This window comes from Nicotiana tabacum, chromosome 15 (genome assembly GCF_000715075.1).
Source record: "Nicotiana tabacum cultivar K326 chromosome 15, ASM71507v2, whole genome shotgun sequence".
Lineage (NCBI taxonomy): Eukaryota > Viridiplantae > Streptophyta > Magnoliopsida > Solanales > Solanaceae > Nicotiana > Nicotiana tabacum.
In genome coordinates this window covers 127494083-127509957 of record NC_134094.1, presented here as the reverse complement: position 1 = coordinate 127509957, position 15875 = coordinate 127494083, and the positions used below count along the sequence as shown (strand labels likewise).

General features: G+C 41.0%; 1 protein-coding gene across 1 annotated transcript; it reads left to right on the top strand.

Annotated features, from left to right (window-relative positions):
• Positions 1-634: 634 nt before the first annotated feature.
• Positions 635-2046, top strand: LOC107779050 (epi-neemfruitin B synthase L1AT-like). The gene has a single exon (XM_016599396.2). It carries the CDS (start codon positions 635-637, stop codon positions 1979-1981), a length of 1347 nt encoding a protein of 448 aa, XP_016454882.1. The 3' UTR covers positions 1982-2046.
• Positions 2047-15875: the final 13829 nt, after the last annotated feature.

The window sequence follows — 15875 nt, the reverse complement described above, 5'->3', positions numbered from 1 at the left end:
TACAATGCTTAAACCCTCGAATAATGGAGAATATTTCAAAATGGAAAATCAAGAGAGCAAACAAAGTTATGCCCATAAAGATTCATCAATAATATTATATTTCATTTAAAAAACTAAGGGGAGAATATTTGTAACATACCGTAACTTTGCCATGCCATAAATACCAAAATCCAACCTTGTTTTTGGTGTGATTTTGCATTCTTGAAAATTAAAAACATACCAAACATAGAGGATTACTATTCTGATACAGAACCTACATACCAGGTGGTCCCTAGAATATATTATAGAAACTCATCAAACTGCTGATGTCCTATTACAGAAGTTTATTTATATCATTTGCAATTTTTCCTTAGTTAAAAGGCTTATTTTGGACTACTTTCAAATTCAAATCTAAATTTTTGGAACCAAATGTTAAAAACTACATATATCATAGTAATAACAAAATTAATTAGTATGCATATGCCTATATTATAGGAAATCCAAGATCCTGATTACATAATTTTGTCAAGATATTAATTCTTATTTGACCAACCTGGAATTTTCCCTATATAAAGTTATGGCATAAGCTACTGAAATATATCATTTTGAGCCTCCTTCACTCTTCTTTTCTTCCATTTACCAAATTCAATTAAACATGGAATTTGGCCTACAAGTTGAAATCATTTCCACAAAACTCATAAAACCATCTACACCAACTCCAAAACATCTTCAAAATTACAAATTATCGTTCTTTGATCAATTAGCTGAAAGGGAACATATGCCTCATGTACTTTTCTATCCTCGTGACAACAAGTCCATCATCGAATATGACAAGTTCGATGAAAAACTCGAACAATCCCTGTCCAGGATTTTAACTCATGTTTACCCTGCAGCCGGAAGGTTATCAAAAGATCAACTCTCAATAAATTGCCTAGATCAGGGCGTTACGTTTACTAAAGCCAAGGTCAGTTGTCAATTCGACGATTTCATCAATCAGGTAAAAAAGGATCTTAATCTCGCCCTGTTTTTAATTCCAAAAGGTATCAAAGATTTGAGTGACACTGATTTTGACATCACTTCACTTGTTGTTGCACAAGTAACAGAATTCCAATGTGGTGGTTTAGCACTATCTGTTAGTGCATCACATCCTGTAATGGACGGATATAGTAATTTTAAATTTGTTTATGAGTGGGCTAAAGTGTGTAAATTTGGAATTCCAGCTGAGGAAATTAATTTCCTAAGCTTTAATTTTGGTGATATTTTCCCAGCAAGAGATTTATCGAGTATTTTCCCACCTCGTATTTATCCGAAAAATTCGGATGAAAAATTCGTTGGTAAAAGGTTTTTTATTGATGAAATTACTATGTCAGGGCTCAGAGAAAATTTAACAAGTGCTATGGATTCAGGAGAATTGAGTTTTAAACCTTCAAGAGTTGAGATAATTACAGCAATTTTATGGAGGGCATTAATTCGTGTTTCTGAAGTAAAACATGGATATTTAAGGCCTTCTTTAGTGTATTTCCCAGTGAATTTGCGCGGTAAAATTTCGTTACCTCTAAAAGAGAACGCGTTTGGGAATTTTGTAATTGATGCTCCTATACTATTTGTACCGAGGGAGAATAAGATGGAGTTGCATGATTTTGTAACGTTGATTAGGAATTCAGTGCATAAAACTATTGCTGCTTGTGCTAAAAATTCAGCTGATGACATTGTCGTGGCCGTGGCGAATTCATATAAAGATTATTTTTTATCACAAAAATGGGGTACTGGCAATGATGAAGTTGATAAATGCATAATTTCGAGTTTGTGTAAGTTTCCTATACACGAAGCTGATTTTGGTTGGGGAAAGCCGAGTTTGATGCATTTCGGATTGCGAGATTATCATACTTGTTGGATGTATGATACAGAATGTGGAAGTATTTGTGTGCAAGTGGACTTGAAGGAATCTTACATGCACTTATTTGAATGTGACCATGATATCAAGACTTTCACTAAGTTTTAATTAGTTTTTCTAAGAGTTTTCTTTAGTTCTGAATGTTATTTTTTTTATCATCTTATCCAGTTTGAAACAGAGTATGTTTTTTCAATGAGTGATTTTCTTCCTCTAATCTCATTAATTTTAGTTTTCTTTAGATCTCAATGTTATTTTTTTGTCATCTTTAATCTCAATACGCGAAAATTACTTATCAAAGAATCGAAAAAGAGAACAATATATGAGATATTCAAGCATTGGAATCAAAATATAATATTCACTGTTTAAGTTGGCAGTGAAAACTACTTGCGGGGAAATCTTAGTAGTGCAGTTGATTGGCTGCCTAAATTTTCACTTTGTCGGTGAGGGTTCGAGTTGACATTTTGTAATTTCCTCCCCATTTCCCCTTCCCCTTCCCAACCCCCCCCCCAAAAAAAGAAGAAAGTACTTACAGAAAAAAAAGAGAACAATATAAGATATAATCAAGTTTTGGTATCTAAATAAATTATTCACATTTTAAGATGACTGTTAAAATTAAGATGACTGAATTTCAATATGCAATATTTTTTTTTGGGTAAATAAAAGATTTAATTACCAAAATGGGTATTGAATTACAAAGCATTTGGTGGCTGAGAGTTGGACATTAGTCCCAACACTTCAAGTCAGGCTCATGATCAAAATCAACTATGAACTAAACTACCAAGGCAAACTACTTACACTTTAAGTAGGGTAGAAGTCAATTTGCTAATCACGCCTTGCTACTTTGGGTTTCTGACTACCTCTAAAATACACCTCTTGGATTATATGTTTGGTCGTTGTTGGTTACTTTGAAATACTCTCATGTTCCATTCTCTCCATATAGAATAGACTGCAGCTGCAAAACACATTCTGTACACCTGACTTGAATACTTACCAAAGAAACAGAGAATGCTATATGATATATTCAAGCATCAAGATAAAATATAATATTCACATTTTAAGTTGATACTGAAATATACTTGGGAGAATCTTAATAGTGCAGTTGATTGATTGCCTAAAGTTTCACTTTATCGGTGAGGGTTCGAGTTTGAATCTTGTAATTCCCTCCCCATTTCCCCTTCCCCTCCCCCAACACACACACAAAACAAAAAAATACAGAAGAAAAAGAGAACAATATAAGATGCAATCAAGTTTTTGGAATCTAAATAAACCATTCACATTTTAAGTTGACTGTTAAAATTACTTGCCAAAATACAATATTAAAATATTCAAATTTCACGATCAAATTATACTAGTCACGTTTTAAGTAGATTATGAAAACTACTTACTAAGGAAAAAGGAAACAATATGAGATATTCAACTTTTCGATTTTATGTATTATTCACGTCTTAAGTTGAATGTAAAAACTAGGCCCAATGGTCTCGGAGCCACTTAAACTTGCACTGGTTTGTCATCCCGGCAAATAATCTTATATTTTCCCCATTTGAACACTTTTACTTGACCAAATGAGCATTAATAAATACCTTCGACTGTGCGTGTGTATTAATCACATTGACTTGGATGAACATGTCAAATACTTAGCCTTTTATTATTTGACACATGTAATTTATGAGGCCCACCTTTTTTAAAAACTAATTTTGCCAACTTTATAATTTTTTAGTCAATTTTGAAAACTTCTATCTTCCCATTTATCGTAAAGCTTTCCACCACGAGTGCTTTAACTCCGCCGCCTCCCTCTCTAATTGTAATGACACGGTCGGCCGTTTTGAGAGTTATAACCCCGATTTTCTATTAACTTCTTCTCCCATATCTATTTCTGCTATTGTGACTTGCCGGGAGGTTTCGTTTTGGTTTTTGGAGTATTTTGGAACACTTAGTCCCTAAATGGAGGTTTAAGCCTTAGGATATGGACCGTAGTCGGAACTGTATGAAGACGACTCCGAAATGGAGTTCTGTCGGTTCCATTAGCTCCGTTGGATGATTTTGGACTTAGGGGCGTGTCCGGATTGTATTTTGGAGTTATGTAGCTGATTTAGGCTTGAAATGGCGAAATGTCGAATTTTTGGAGATTTTGACTAGTAGTGGACTTTTTGATATCGGGGTCGGATTCCAATTTTGGAAGTTGGAGTAGGTCTATAGGGTTAATATTGACCTGTGTGCAAAATTTGGGGTCAATCAGACGTGGTTTGGTTGGTTTTGGCATCAGTTGTCGGATTTGGAAGTTTCAAGTTCTTTTAATTTGGATCGGAGGATGGTTCGTGATTTTAGCGTTGTTTGATGTGGTTTTGGGGCTCGACTATGTTCGTATGGTATTTTAGAGTTGGTTGGTATGTTTGGTTGAGGTCTCGGGAGCCTCGGGTGAGTTTCGGGTGCTTAACGGATCAAAAGTTGGGTTGATGTTGTTGCTGAAGTCTTTATGCATCTTGTGTTTTCGCACCTGCGGCGGGGAGACCGCAGGTGCAGGATCGCATGTGCAGCGCACAAAGCGCAGAAGCGGAGATTGGAGGCGTGGCCAGGGATCGCAGTTGCGAGGGAATTTCCGCATCTGCGATGCCCGCAAATGCGTTATAGGAACCGCAGAAGCGGACAGTGCTCCACAGGCGCGCGCACGCAGTTGAGGCCCCCTTGCCGCAGATGCAGTCCCATCCCCCTTTAGTGATTTTTGCACCTGCTATAGATTTCCCGTAGGTGGGGTACCGTAGGTTCGGTTGAAGGCTCGCATAAGCGAGTTTACTGGGCAGAAAAGAGGAATTCAAGGGTTGATTACCCATTTCAATTTTGGGAGTTTGAGAGCTCGGTGTGAGGCGATTTTTCGAGATTTTTTCAAAGAGATTATTGGGGTAAGTGGTTCTAACTCGGATTGGACTATATTTCATGAATCTATTGCTATTTTTATCATCTAATTAGGGATTTGAGTTGGAAAATTGGGGAAAAAATGGTAGCATAGACTAAAATTTCGAGTTTTGGAAGGTGATTTGAGGTCGTATAGTAATTCTTGTATGGTTAGACTCATGAGTGAATGGGTGTTTGTATTTTATGACTTTTACCCGATTCTGAGACGTGGGCCCGTGGAGACCTTTTGGGGTAATTTTCTAATTTTTTGCTTTAGCTTTGATTTTATTAATTAGATTAATTTCTTATAGTTGTATTTATGGTATGAATTTGATTTTGGCTAGATTTGGGCCATTCAGAGTCAGATATTCGTGGAAAAATGCATTGTTAACGATTGATTGAGCTTGGTTCGAGGTAAGTGGCTTGCCTAAGCTTGTGTGGGGGAGATCCCCTTAGGATTCAGTACTATTGTGATATGTGAGCGCCGTGTACGTGAGGTGACGAGTACGTACACGGGCTATTTGTTGAAAAATTCAATTTATTTTACTGAGTAGCGATTTGTTTCCTTTAATTTGAGACTACGAGGCGGTTCCTCGGGAGTTCTCCCTGTATATTTATTTTGGGACTACGAGACGGTATCTCGGGAGATCTCCTGCTATTTACCCCTGTGTGTTCTGCGTTGCTACTTTGCTATGTTCTCTTTGTTTAAATTCTAGTCTCTTATTATATTGTACATTCTCCTACTTTATTTATTATATACCAGTGGGCCTAACCTGACCTCATCACTACTCGACCGAGGTTAGGCTTGGTACTTACTGGGTACCGTTGTGGTGTACTCATGCTACTCTTCTACACATGTGTTTGTGTGCAGATCCAGGTACTACTTATCAGCCCCACTATTAGCTGAGAGTGCTTGCTGATGTATGGAGACTTCAAGGTATATCTGCCGCATCCGCAGACCTTGGAGTCCCCCTTCTATTCTCTCCTATGACATTTATCTTTCGTACTTCTTTTGTTAGACTATGGTGTATAGAGATAATAGTTTTCTTCTGTAGCTTTTGACTTACGATGTTCTGGGTTTTGGGAAGACTGTGTATTATAGAGTATTGGTTATTGTACATGTCGGGTGGCATTGTTACTAGTTATTCAGTTATCCACTATTGTTAGTTGCCAAGTTTTACTTTCGGTTTTGTTATATTTCCGCAATTTGTTAGGCTTACCTAGTCGTAGAGACTAGGTGCCGTCTCGACGTTATACGGAGGGAGTTTGGGTCGTGACAAGTTGGTATCAGAGCTCTAGGTTCATAGGTATCGTGAGGCACAAGCCGGTTTATTAGAGTCTTGCGGATCGGTACAGAGACGTCTTTACTTATCTTCGGGAGGCTATGGAACGGCTACGAAAAATTATACTTCTTTGATTCCTTGTCGTGCGAAATTTCTTGACATCAAAATTCTAAACTTCTGTATTCTATTCTCTCACAGATTGTGAGGGCACGTACATACGGATCTGATGATTAGTCACCCGTGCCCCCTACTAGAGCCGCGAGAGGCCGGGGCTGGGGTAGAGTTCGAGGACGTCCAAGCGGTGCAGCCAGAGCACCCGCACGAGCTGCTACAGAGGAGCCCCCAGTAGCTTTAGCTGGAGGGCAGATACCTGAGATACCTGTTGCTGTACTAGCCCTCCAGGAGACTCTAGCCCAGTTTCTGAGCATGTTCAACACCTTAGCTTAGGCTGGATTGATTCCATTTGCTCCTGCCACATCTCAGTCTGGGGGAGGGGCATAAACTCCCGTAGCCCGCACTCCTGAGCAGAGGGTCCAGGTTGACCAGGCCCCAGAGTTCATCCCTATGCAGCCGGTAGCTCCGGTTCAGCACGAGACTAGGACAACCGCTTCTGAGGCGGAGCAGTTCAGACTTGAGAGTTACAAGAAGTACCACCCACTTACCTTCAGCGGATTGGCTACTGATGATGCTCAGGGTTTTTTGGAGGAGTGTCATTGTATTCTCCATACTATGGGCGTAGCGGAGATGTGTGGGGTTTCTTTTACCACCTTCCATCTTAGAGGAGCAACCTATCAGTGGTGGCGTGCTTATGAGTTGAGTAGCCCGGATAAGGCAGCTTCACTTACATGGACTCAGTTCACGGACATGTTTTTGAGAGAGTATGTCCCTCAGAGCCTCAGGGACTCATGGCGAGCGGAGTTTGAGCAGCTACGCTAGGGTGCTATGACTGTGTCAGAGTATGCAGTCCGCTTCAATGATTTGGCCTGACATGCACCTGCTTTGGTTGCCACAGTTCGAGAGAGGGTTCTTCGGTTTATTGAGAGACTCCACCCAGTATCAAGATTAGTTTAGTCAGGGAGCTGGAGATGGATATTTCTTACCAGCAATTTGTGAGTATTTCTAGGAGATTGGAGGGCATGCTCGCTCGGGATAGAGAGGAGAGAGAGGCCAAGAGGTCTCAAGAGACTGGTTCTTATTCTGGTGTCCGTGCCTCGACATCTCTCCATGGTAGGTGTTGTGAGAGTCGCCCCATTCATTCAGCTCTTCCAGCCGCAAGTGGTATTCCGGTCCCTTCTAGACCCCAGGAGTCTTATTATGCACCGCTAGTATCTAGTGTGCCTCCTGCTCGGGGTGCTTTTAGTGGCCAGTCCAGCAGACCTGGCCCGAGCCAGTCATAGTAGTCACGCTCTCCGAGAGCTTGTTTTGAGTATGGCGACATTCGTCATATGGTGAGGGATTGCCCCAGATTTAGGAGGGGTGCACCTCCACAGACTTCTCAGCCACCACGTGCTCCACCGGGTCCTCAGGCTATGATTCCAGCACTAGATACCGCCCCACCTCCTTAGCTAGATCAAGGTGGAGGCCGGGGAGGATGAGGTCGCCCTAGAGGGGGAGGCCAGGCCAGATATTATGCTCTTCCGGCTCATACATAGGCAATTACTTCTGACTCTGTCATTACAAGTATTGTTCCGATCTGTCATAGAGATGCGTCAGTATTATTTGACCCAGGTTCTACATATTCCTATGTGTACTCTTATTTTGCCCCATATTTGGGCATATCTAGGGATTCTTTGAGTTCCCCTATTTATGTGTCTACTCCCGTGGGAGATTCTCTTGTTGTGGACCGCATGTATCGGTCGTGTTTGATTGCTCTTAGTGGTTTTGAGACCATAGCCGATTTATTATTACTAAGCATGGTAGACTTTGATGTTATCTTGGGCATGGACTGGTTGTCGCCCCATTCTGCTATTCTTGATTGTCACGCTAAGACTGTGACGCTAGCTATGCCAGGTTTGAGAGGAGAGGTACCTTAGAGTATACTCCCAGCAAATTTATTTCATTTCTTAAAGCTCAACGAATGGTTGAGAAGGGGTGTGACACGCATCTAGCTTATGTGAGAGATGTCAGTATTGATACCCCAATAGTTGAGTCAGTCCCAGTAGTGAGGGACTTTCTAGATGTATTTCCAGCTGATCTTCGGGTCATGCCGCCCGACAGAGATATTGATTTTGGCATTGATTTGTTGCCGGTCACTCATCCCATCTCTATTCCTTTGATCGTATTGCTCCTACTAAGTTGAAGGAGTTGAAGGAACCGTTACAAGTATTGCTTGATAAGGGCTTCATTTGGCCCAGTGTGTCACCTTGGGGTGCTCTTGTCTTATTTATGAAGAAGAAGGATGGTTCTATGCGGATGTGTATTGATTACCGCTAGTTGAACAAAGTTATAGTGAAGAATAGGTATCCATTGCCTCGTATTGATGATTTATTTGATCAACTACAGGGTGCCAGGGTGTTTTCCAAGATTGACTTGCGTTCAAGCTATCATCAGGTGAAGATTTGGGAGCCAGATATCCCAAAGACTACTTTCAGGACTCGGTATGGTCACTAAGAGTTCCTTGTGATGTCATTTGGGCTGACCAATGCCCCAACAGCTTTTATGCACTTGATGCATAGTGTGTTCCGGCCCTATCTTGAATCATTCATCGTTGTATTTATTGATGACATTCTGGTGTACTCCCAGACTCGGGAGGATCATGAGCAGCACGTGATGACTGTGCTTTAGACCCTGAGAGAAAAGAGGTTATATGCAAAATTTTCAAAGTGTGAGTTCTGGCTAGACTCAGTGGCATTCTTAGGTCATGTAGTATTGAGTGATGGGATTCAGGTGGATCCGAAGAAGGTGGAAGCAGTGCAGAGTTGGCCTAGACCGTTATCAACTACGGAGATCCGGAGTTTTCTTGGTTTGGTGGGGTATTACCGTCGTTTTGTAGAGGGATTCTCATCTATTGCAGCACCTATGACCAGGCTGATCCAGAAGGGTGCTCCGTTCAGGTGGACAGAGGAGTGTGAGGAGAGCTTTCAGAAGCTCAAGACAGCTTTGACTACAACCCCAGTATTGGTATTGCCTACAAGTTCGGGGTCTTATACTGTATATTGTGATGTATCGCAGATTGGTCTCGGTGCGGTTTTGATGCAGGGCGGTAGGGTGATTGCCTATGCGTCCAGACAACTGAAGGTGCATGAGAAGAACTATCCTGTCCACGACCTTAAGTTAGCAGCTATTGTTCATGCCCTGAAGATTTGGTGGCACTATTTGTATGATGTTCCTTGTGAGATTTACACCTATCATCGGAGTTTGCAACATCTGTTCAAGCAAAAGGATCTTAACTTGCATCAGCGGAGGTGGTTGGAGCTACTTAAGGATTATGATATCACCATTTTGTACCACCCGGGAAAGGCCAATGTGGTGGCTGATGCTTTATGTCGCGGGGCGGAGAGCTTGGGGAGTTTAGCATATCTTCCAGCAGCAGAGAGACCCTTACCATTCGATGTTTAGGCCTTAGCCAGCCAGTTTGTGAGATTGGATATTTTTGAGCCAAGTCGAGTGTTGGCTTGTGTGGTCTCTCGGTCTTCTCTTTATGATCGTATCAGGGAGCGTCAGTATGATGACCCCCACCTGCTTGTCCTTAAGGACACGGTTCAGCACGGTGATTCTAAGGAGGTCACTATTGGGGATGATGGCGTATTGAGGATGCAGGGCAGGCTATGTGTGCCTAATGTAGATGGTTTGTGTGAGTTGATTCTACAGGAGGCTCATAGCTCGCGGTACTCTATTCATCCGGGTGCCGCAAAGATGTATCAGGACTTGAAACAACATTACTGGTGGATGAGGATGAAGAAGGACATAGTGGAGTATGTGGCTCGGTGCCTAAATTGCCAGCAGGTGAAGTATGAGCATCAGCGACCGGGTAGGTTGCTTCAGAAGTTAGAGATTCCGGAGTGGAAATGGGAGCGGATCGCTATGGATTTAGTTGTTGGACTCCCACAGACTCAGCAGAGGTTTGATGCGGTTTGGGTGATTGTGGATAGGCTGACCAAGTCAGCTCATTTCATTCCTCTGATGACTACATATTCTTCCGAGCAGCTGGCTCGAATCTACATCCGTGAGATCGTCAGGCTTCATGGCGTACCGGTATCTATTATCTCTGACAGGGGTACACAGTTTACATCACGTTTCTGGAGAACCATACAGCATGTGTTGGGTACTAGAGTGGAGCTGAGCACAACATTTCACCCTCAGACGGACGGACAGTCCGAGCGCACTATTCAGATATTAGAGGATATGCTCTGTGCATGAGTGATAGAGTTTGGAGGGTCATGAGATTAGTTCTTTCCACTTGTGGAATTTGCCTACAACAACAGTTATCAGTCGAGCATCGAGATGGCACCGTATGAGGCTCTGTATGGTAGGCAATGTCAGTCCCCAGTGGGTTGGTTCGAGCCGGGCGAGGCTAGATTATTGGGTACAGACTTGGTCCAGGATGCCCTCGATAAGGTGAAGGTGATTCAAGATCAACTTCGCACAGCCCAGTCCAGATAGAAGAGTTATGAGGATCGGAAGGTTCGCGATGTAGCATTCATAGTTGGAGAGAGGGTCTTGCTTTGGGTATCGCCTATGAAGGGCATTATGAGGTTCGGAAAGAAGGGAAAGCTGAGCCCGAGGTACATTGGTCCTTTTGAGGTGTTACGACATGTTAGGGAGGTTGATTATGAGGTTTCCTTACCTCCCAGCCTAGCAGGAGTTCATCCGGTATTCCACGTTTCTATACTCCGGAAGTATCACGGTGATCCGGCTCATGTATTGGATTTCAGGTCAGTCCAGTTGGACAAGGACGTATCTTATGTTGAGGAGCCAGTGGCTATTTTGGATAGGCAGGTCAGAAAGCTAAGGTCAAAGAACATTACTTTAGTAAAGGTTCAGTGGAGGGGTCAGCTGGTCGATGAGGCGACTTGGGAGACCGAGCATGGTATGCACAACCATTATCCTCATCTTTTCACCACTTCAGGTATGTCTTTATGCTCGTTCGAGGATGAACGATTGTTTTAAGAGGTGAAGGATGTAATGAACCGGCTGGTCATTTTGAGAGTTATAGCCCCGACCCCCTATTAACTGCTTCTCCCATATCTATTTCTGCTATTGTGACTTGCCGGGAGGTTTCGTTTTGGTTTTTGGAGTGTTTTGGGACACTTAGTCCCAAAATGGAGGATTAAGCCTTAGGATATGGACCGTAGTTGGAACTGTGTGAAGATGACCCTGGAATGGAGTTTCGTCGGTTCCTTTAGCTCCGTTGGGTGATTTTGGACTTAGGGACGTGTCCGGATTGTGTTTTGGAGGTCTGTAGCTGATTTAGGCTTGAAATGGCGAAATGTTCCTACGAGAAGGTTAGGGAGAAGGAAGTCATCGACTTCATTTGGATCCACATCATATGTCGGCTCGGGATGCCATCCGAAATTGTGTGTGACAACGGGAAACAGTTCATCGAAAGCAAAGTAACCAAATTTCTCGAAGATCATAAGATCAAAAGAATCCTAGAGACAACTTATCATGCTAGCGGAAACGGGCAAGCCGAATTGACCAACAAAACCATCATCCAAAATCTAAAGAAGAGGCTAACCGCCGCCAAAGGAAAATGGAAGGAGATACTACCCGAAGTCCTGATTCCGGGGCTAAACCATTCTCATTGGTTTATGGCACCGAAGCCCTGATTCCGGTCGAAGTCGTGGAGCCAAGTATCAGATACCGATATGCAACAAAGGAGTCGAATGACGAGGCCATGAATACGAGCTTGGCATTATTGGACGAAAGGCGCGAAGCCGCCCTTGTAAAGTTGAATCCTTCTCCTTACTCCAAGTGTGCTCTTGCCCAAAATAGTGGCTCACCCTTAAAAGCACGTTTCAGGATGTATTTATAGCGACTAGGGTTTGTATGGGGAGAATTTTCCTTCTCTTAATTCAGATTGGAAAAGCTGATTTTTCTGCTCCGGTCCTGGTCTGTCGAAGTTAACCTCGCTTCGCTGTCCGGGACTTTTCTGGTATCTTCTGCTCTGGTCCCGGTCTAGCGAAGTGAACCTCACTTGGTTTTCTAGGACTTTTCTCTTCATCTCTTTTTTCACCAATTTTTCTCCTATTTGATCCTTTTCCGCATAAGTTTGTTCCTATACATAAGAAACATGTAATGAGTATATTTTCTGTAACGACCCAGCCAGTCGTTTTTGAGAGTTGTGGCATCGTTTCGCCATTTACTGCTCATTTTGTACTTTATAGCTGTTATGTGACTTGTCGGGGTAGTTGGTTCAAGTCCGGAGAGATTTTGGAATGAATTGAGACACTTAGAGCCCGTTTAGAAATATTTCCCTTTCACTTTTTTTCGAAATCAGCGTTTTGTTCATAAAATTTTTAATTTTCACTTGAAGATGCCTTTTGGAAGTTTTCAAAATTTTGAAAAACTCCAAAAAGCTATTTTTAAAAATTTTCACTTAGATTACTCACAAAACTTCAAAAACAACCCAAAATTATATTCATGTCAAAACACAACTCTAATTTTCAAATACCATTTTCACATTTTTTTTAAATTTTACAATTCTTATGTCCAAACGCCCACTTAGTCTCAAGGTTGAAAGCATAAGTTGAAAAGGTTGACCGGATGTTGACTTATGTGTAAACGACCTCGGAATAGAATTTTGATGATTCCAATAGCTTTGTATGGTAATTTTAGACTAAGGAGCGTGTTCGGAAAATTATTTGGAAGTATGTAGTTAAATTAGGCTTGAAATGGCTAAAATAGAAATTTAAGTTTGAAAGTTTGACCGGGGAGTTAACTTTTTGATATCGGGGTCGGAATCCAATTCTGAAAATTTGAATAGGTCCATTATGTCATTTATTTGTGTGCAAAATTTGGGGTCAATCAGACTTGATTTGATTGGTTTAACAATTCTAAATTTAGTTCTGAAGGTATGAAACCCTGGATTATATGTTATGTGATTGGTTTTGAGGTGACGCACATGCTAGATGATGTGCGTGTGGGCGTGCACCATAGGAATTGTGACTTGATAAAATTCCATGGAACTGTGTAGTTGAATACTATGTTGTTATCCGTATATTTCCCATGTATTAGAGAAATCAAACTATAAATCATATTTAACCATACGTTGACACTGTGGGACCCACAGAGGTCGTGTACATGTTGAATTATCTGCTAATTGTTGTTTTTAACTCAGTCATGATTTTACTTGCATATTATATCCCAGTCTCTATTGTTCATTAATGATGTATTATATCATTGCTGTTTGGGCTGCTTATCATTATTTCTGAGAGCCCGAGAGACTAGAGAGATTGATGACTGAGTGAGTACGAGGGCCTGATTGTGTGGATATTTATGGGATCGGGCTGCACGTCGTAACATGTTTCATTGTTATATGCCATGATTGGCTTGTTATAGCGCTTGGGCTGAAGGAGCCCCTCCGGAATCTGTACACACCCCCAATGAGTGCAGGTACCTACTGAGTGCGAGTGCTGAGTGCTGAGTAATTGAGAAGAATGAGTGAGTGTGAGGAAAGAGTGATTGTGAAGTTGGAGTGAATGGGAAGACTGAGTGATAGTTGCTTTGAGAGGATGCGTTGATTTCATTATTGCTGCACTTCAGCTGTCATATATCACTGTTTTGGAAATTCTGAAAGACATTATCTTCTGTTCCAATAGAATTTGATATGAAATTATTGTTTGAGTTTTAAATGTTGAACTTGAAAGCATGCCTTCCCTCTTATGTTGGAAATTACTGTAATTGGACTTAGCTGTGAAGCTCGTCACTACTTTCAGTTCTTTATTTAGTTTTGTTACTTGCTGAATTGGTGTTACTCATACTACACCATGCATTTTGTGTGCAGATCCAAGTGTTCCCGGACACAGTGGGTGTTGATTTCTTCACACAGCTGATTTTCCGGAGATTCTGAGGTAGCTGCTTTATATCTGCAGACCTGGACTCTCTTCCTTTCAATTTTTGTACTGTTCTATATTTTCAAACAATGTTTTTATCAGTCAGACTTTGTTACCATTTAGATGCTCATGTACTCAGTGACATCAGGATTTGGGAGTGTATTTATATCCACTATTTGTGATATTTTCTCTTAAACTTAATTATTATATTTTCAGTATTTAAAATGAAATTGTGGGTTATTGAAGTTGTCGGCTTGCCTAGTATTGAGATAAGCGTCATCACGACATGTGTGATTTTTGGTCGTGACAGTACCTCCCTAAGAGCATAATCATAAGCTTGAAGGAAAACTTGGGGTTCAATCCATAAGCTCGAGGTGGAGGCAAAAAGTGATTCGCGTCGTGCCGCGACATTAAATCAAGCACTTGCTGGGAGGGAACCCAACTTTATTGCTTTCTTTTATTTTTATTTTTATTTTTATTTTTATTTTTTATTATTGTATTATTCTTGTAGTGTTGTTTTTTTTAATTTATTTCTCTAGGAGAATGGGAAACAAGGCCATTGGAAGAAAGCATAAGCAAGTGAGATGGTTAGAACTAAGTGTGGGGTGCCGCATAAAGAATCAAGTCTGGGAGAAGTCTGGGTAGCCTACCAGGGAGTTTCTTTTACTCTCTTATATTTATGGGTGTGCATTGGGGACAATGCACAATTTTAAGTGTGGGGTGAAGTGACTGTTTGGGTATTCCTATGCTATTTTAGTTGTGTTGTTTTATGTGTGTTGAAAAAAAATAAAAAAATAAAAAATTAGGTAGAAATAATCCCTTTTGTTTTTTCTTATGGCCACGGTTCTTTTCCAAGGGATGACTTTTGAACTGGGTAGCAATTGTTTTCTTGTAGGTAGAATTTTCAAAACGTTTTGGGCTTTTCCTGATGATGAACTTTCTAGACAGTTTTCTTGAGGGTTTAAAGTCCAAAGAAAAAAAATGATTTTCGTTTTTTTTTCTTCATTTTGAAATGATAATGGAATAGGGAGAACTTGAGTATCAATGCTTTTTGACATATTTTATATTGGGGCTTAGAGGTGGAGCATTTGAACTAAGTACTTTCTTTATGATCTTTGTAATTACATGCCTTGAAAATATGTGTGGCTTTCTTTTGACACTGAGGCTCATCTTTTGACTCTTGTGATTAATTCTCATGTACTTCAATTTTATGATGACTGTACTAGTTGCTTTAACTTGAGAGTCAGGTCCGAGCCGTCCTTAGTGAGTCGTATGCATTGTGTGAGGTGAGATTGGTGTATTTCTATGATATCCTTGCTAGCCTAGAACTTTCCTCAAAACGAAATGATTAAGTCTTGTAAGTTTGGGAAGTGATATAGGCTTTCATTGATTGACCATTTGTCACGAACCAAAAATCACGTCTGTCGTGATGGCGCCTATCTCAATACTAGGCAAGCTGACAACACCAATAACCTATATTCTTTTTAAATGCTGAAAACATAATAATTAAGTTTAAGAGAAAATCCCACAAATACTGGAAATAAATACACTCCCAAAACCCGGTGTCACTGAGTACATGAGCATCTATACATCACTAGTCTGAAAAATACGGTCTATAATAGTATGAGACCAAATACAGTAAACAAACGATAGGGAAGGAGAGACAAGGTCTGCAAAACACGGCAGCTACCTTGGAATCTCTAGAAAATCAACTGTGCGAAGGAATCAATACCCACTGTGTTCGGGATCACCTGAATCTGCACACGAAGTACAGGGTGTAGTATGAGTACAACCAACTCAGTAAGTAACAATACTAAATAAGAACTAAATATAGTG